Consider the following 4,936-nt stretch of genomic DNA (forward strand, 5'->3'; position numbering starts at 1 on the left):
GTGTTGTTTATCAATTCCCACATTTTAAATGTTCGCAAAATTTTCAAAAACGAGAATTTTTTTTAGAGACAAATTAATCTTTTTATTCAATATAAAAAGAAAAATAAGTTTTTAAAAAATAATATTGATACAATTTTAAAGTAGATAATGAAAAATAAATAGAAAAAAAAATTAAAAAAAAAAAAAAAAAACAAATAGAAATTTATTTAACTTTCCAGATAGATTTTTAAAAGGTTTGAGAAAAAAGAAATATAGAAGTTTAATAAGAAAAAATATTTAGTAATAACGAATAAAATCAATAGTGAAATATCCAAGTAGAATATTAAGTAAACAATAAAAACCTGTTATTATGTCAATTTTAATGGAATTTATATATTAAAACGGAAATTACATAATTTTGTTTGTTTCAAAGGGAAAAAATGCAAAATGAAATCGAAAAAATGAAATGCATTTTTTTCTTTCTTATTGATCGAGTTTTTTTGATGATATATCTCGAAGATCGTAAATTCTAAGCTAGGCGTGATCTAAATGCTTATGCAAAAATCGACCTCTTATTCCAATTACTTACGAGGCATTGTTTCAAAAACACTTGCAGTCCACTCATAATGATTGTATAAAAGGAAGTTAAAACGAATTTCTTCACGCCAAATACGGTGCTTGCATACATAATTAAGGGGGCTTCGATTCTTTTTAGTGAAATTTCAGATGGTGTCATTAAATTTAGGTTTAAGGGTGAAATTAACCCAAAAATAAAACGCATGGCCTAATGAACTAAACGAGACGAAAGTCATGCATTTGGAAAGTAGTAGTTGTCGCATGACTTGAATTATATCGATTGTCGAACAATGCCAATGTCAGATGTGAAGTTCAATTGGATAAACAACAATTTAAAACTAATTTTATTGATTTCTGAACTCATTTTGTAAAATGCATCAAATTAATTTTTATGATTTTATATTTTTTTGATTTTTAATTAAAATTTTATTTAATAATTTATGTTTTATATATTTATTAAACAATTTAATTTAATAAAAGATTTTTTTAAGAGAGAATCTGACAAGAACACTGAGAAAGAAAAAGAAATTTTTATTTGATGTAATAAATTCGTTTACAATTAGTTGAGCTAAACAAATTGTTTTGTTAAATCGATTTTGTTTTAAATTCAAGTTATTAATTAGATCTATTAAATAATATAATTACTAATTGATATTATACCAGTCTGTACACTTTTGAGGTTGCTAAATTCAAATCTTTTATTAATATTTGAAAATTTTAAATGACAATTTCGAAAAAATTTTCGAATAAATTTTTATTTATTTTTTAAATTTCGAAAAAATGTTGAAAAATGAATGTTAATTAAACTAAAAAAAAAAATTAACAAATCTGGTTGACAGTATATTTTTTCATCCGCAATGACTTTTTCTATGAATTACTGTTGGTAATAATGATCAGTGATTTCATTGATATAAAAATTATTTATTCCATTATGTGATAGAAGAGAGGTCAAAAATGTAGATCAACAAATTCCGGATTGATATACAGTGCGGAAGTCGGAAGTATGTGCTTATATTAATAATTTCTAAAACTGTACTCTCACTTTTACCCTCAAATTAATTTCATTTAGAAAATTTTAGAAAAATCAAATAGAAAACTGTATGTAAATTTTAATAACTTATTATTAATTTATAATTAAAAGAAATAAAATTTATTTGAAATGAATAAATGTGACGCACTCAGAGGAAAAAGATCTAAGAAACAAAAAATTATAGATTATGTTCTGAAATTTTTAAGTGAAAATACCTAAAATGGATGATAAATAATTTTCATTAACAATTATTATTATTTAAATAAATATTCTAAACCTAAAATTTTATTACAAAAAAGTATAAATATCTTTATTATTAAATATATTAACCGTTTTTACTCGTAAGGTTTTAATATACTTTTGCTCTCATTCAAATTATAACCCACTTATGCTATCAGCCCTTCAATTCGTTTGCTTTTTAGCTCCCTTTCTTCAGCGCGTCAAAAATAGGTATTTACTTTCTCAACTCTAAATAAATATTATTTATTTGATTTTAAATTTAAAAATTTTATAAATTTAAATTTGATTTTAAAATTGTATAGGTATTTCAAATTATTTATTATTATTATTATTATTATTTCTAAATTTAAAAAGTAATTACTATTTCCTATAAGTATGGAATTGTACATTGAAAATTCAAGTTTAACATTTAACCCTTTCCGTGTTTGAGAAAAAATACATGATTTGGTTTCAAAATGTCTAGTAAATTCTGGTCGACAGATTTTTATGAAACTTAATATATAAGGGTTTATGAGGTCGCTGAATTCAAATCTGACATTAAAAAAAAATTCAAAATGGCGGATCCAAGATGGCGGACAAAAAAAATTAAAAATCAACCGAATTTGCTTGAAATTTGTTACTCGGGGGTTTTTAGGGTCGCTGAATTCAAATCTAATATCAAAATTTAAAAATCAAAAATATAAAAAGTAAACAAAAATCCAAGAAATAAAAAACGAGTAACAAGTTTCAAGCCATTTGGATTCAATTTTTAAAAAAGTCGTCCGCCATATTGGATCCGCCATTTTGAAAAACTAAACTGAGATTCGTAATCAGCGACTCCGAAAACCCCCGAGTAACAAGTTTCAGGCCTTTTGGATTCAATTTTTAAAAAAGTCGTCCTCCATATTGGACCCGCCATTTTGAATTTTGAAAATCTAATATCATACTCGAATTTAGCGACCTTGAAAACCCTTATACACGGAAAGGATTAAATTAAAAAATTTTAAATAGCGGATCTAAAATGGCGGACATAATTTTTAAAATTTTAACGGATTTTAATGAAACTTGGTATAAAGGGGTTTTTGAGGGTTTAAAATATCCCGTTATACTAATTTTTATTGATTTTTGCATAAATTAAAAAAAATATGTCTGACATTTTAAATTTTATTTTTGAGGTCATATTTGAATTCAGCGACCCTAAAAACCCTTATATTCTAAGTTTCATAAAAATTTATTGACCAAAATTTGTTGTTCAATTTGGGACAACAGTATCAATTTTTTCTCTAACTGTAAAGGGGTTAACATCAATAATAGTCGTTTTTTTTCTCGTTTTAAAAAACACAAAATTTGCACTATGATTTATATAAAATTTGTCAATTTTCATTTTTAAATATTTTTTTCACCTGAAAATAAACGAGTGTTTCTGATTTGCTTTTTTATCGCATTAAAGCACCGGCGAGACAGTTCATCAGTTCTGTCAACCCTATATTGCTCTCTTTCTTTCTCTCTTTGTCTCTCATTAAGAAGTCGCGACATGTTCACGGTGAGGCCTCAATAATAATCGAAGACCATACTGAACGAAAAGAAAATTCGTTCAGTATTAATGGAGGGGGGGTATAAGTAAATGTTTGGCGAGGGTAATTTTATTCAACAATAGGCCTTGTATAAATAAGCACTTGCCCAACCCATATTGGCATTAGTCGCTGAACTGTCGTTTGTCCTTGACAATATATTGTCTTTTATTCAAACACGAGATCACTATAGTATTTTCTCAGGGTTGTAAATCTGATTTTTTTTGTCTGTTTCTTAAAGCATATCCAGCATTATGAGACTAATTATTGTGTTGTGCTCCATTATTGTGCTGGTGGTAGCCCAGCCAACGAAAAATAATGAATTTTGGAAGGGCACCAGTATGGATTCGATTGTTGATCAAACGAAAGCCGATTGTGCACAAAAAAACGACGAAATCGCCTGTATGAAGTTCAAAGTTCTCAGTCTTCTCGATCAAATCTTCCGCAAAGACAGTTTCAAGGTAATTTGTCAAAAATTATTTAAATTTAATATTTCTTCATTCGTCATAAATTTTATTTTATATTATAATCTTCTCTAATCTGTTGAGAAATTTACAATTAAATGAAAAGGTATTTCTTTTCATTTATTAGTCCATTTTGAACTGACTAAATTGGTTGTTCACAATCTGCTCAATTGTGGACAACCAATCAGATTTGTGTATTTTGTTTCTGTCGATAAATTCTTTTTGTGACAGAATTATAGTTTCTGACATACGCTGTTTAGTAGAATATACTGAAACTCTTTTCTTCGTGTACGATTTTAAGTTTTAATTAAAAAAGAAATAATACAAATTAATGAGAAGTTAAAAATTCACTTTTTATTATTATTATTTGTATTAATAATTATACTGTAAATAATTAGTAATTATTAATATATGTCATTTGGCAGATATCGGAAACAGTGGAAGTCACTCGTAACTCAAATCCAGTTGAAGAGTTGTCTGCGCGCAGTGAACCCTCATTTCTTGAGAACTTGAGGACTTATCTGATCTCTCACGATGTGACGTTCAAACTTCCTCTTGAATCATCAGTTAAAGTCAGCTCAAGGAATATTGACGACGATGAACTTAGTTTCAATTTGAAATTTGGCCAGGGACGTGCAATTGAAGAAGCACGTAAATCCAAATTGAAAAAGGTCATCATTCCAATTCTCGTGTTTGTTTTGCTCAAGGCCATGACATTGATTCCCCTGGCAATTGGAGTACTTGGATTGAAGGCATGGAATGCTCTTCAATTGTCATTTTTTAGCTTCGTCGTGTCAGTAGGATTGGCGATATTCCAACTTTGTAAAAAAATTGCCGCCGACAGTCATTCAGCACCACTTGCTGCACATGGACCATGGGAGTATCAAGCTGCACAATATAGAGGATTCAAAGATGATGATTCCTTACCAATGTCTACGTCAGAATTTTCTCACAATATGGCTTATTCAGGTTATGCAAAAGAATAAGACTATATATGCATTTGTTTTTTTTTTTAGATAACTTAAACTTTTGTAAAATAGCTTCTTTTCTGTGTGTATGACTGTATTTAATAAATTATTATTATTGTCGTAACTCAA

At 27.5% G+C, this 4,936-nt stretch overlaps 1 protein-coding gene across 1 annotated transcript; it reads left to right on the forward strand.

Moving 5' to 3' along the window:
- The first annotated feature begins 3,490 nt into the window (after positions 1–3,490).
- LOC127287063 (uncharacterized) lies at positions 3,491–4,936 on the forward strand. The gene is made up of 2 exons (XM_051313785.1): positions 3,491–3,836; positions 4,265–4,936. The coding sequence occupies exons 1-2, from the start codon at positions 3,630–3,632 to the stop codon at positions 4,823–4,825; spliced, it is 768 nt and encodes a 255-aa protein (XP_051169742.1). The 5' UTR covers positions 3,491–3,629; the 3' UTR covers positions 4,826–4,936.

The sequence above is a fragment of the Leptopilina boulardi genome, unplaced genomic scaffold (assembly GCF_019393585.1).
Source record: "Leptopilina boulardi isolate dan_hultmark-lab unplaced genomic scaffold, ZJU_Lbou_2.1 LbouV2_367, whole genome shotgun sequence".
Classification (NCBI taxonomy): domain Eukaryota; kingdom Metazoa; phylum Arthropoda; class Insecta; order Hymenoptera; family Figitidae; genus Leptopilina; species Leptopilina boulardi.

What these genes read in the sequence shown, in the direction of transcription:
- LOC127287063 (XM_051313785.1), top strand. Translation starts at nt 3,630, where the DNA reads ATGAGACTAATTATTGTGTTGTGCTCCATTATTGTGCTGGTGGTAGCC. An exon ending in TCCGCAAAGACAGTTTCAAG is followed by an intron (nt 3,837 to 4,264) that starts GTAATTTGTCAA and finishes GTCATTTGGCAG; the next exon opens with ATATCGGAAACAGTGGAAGT.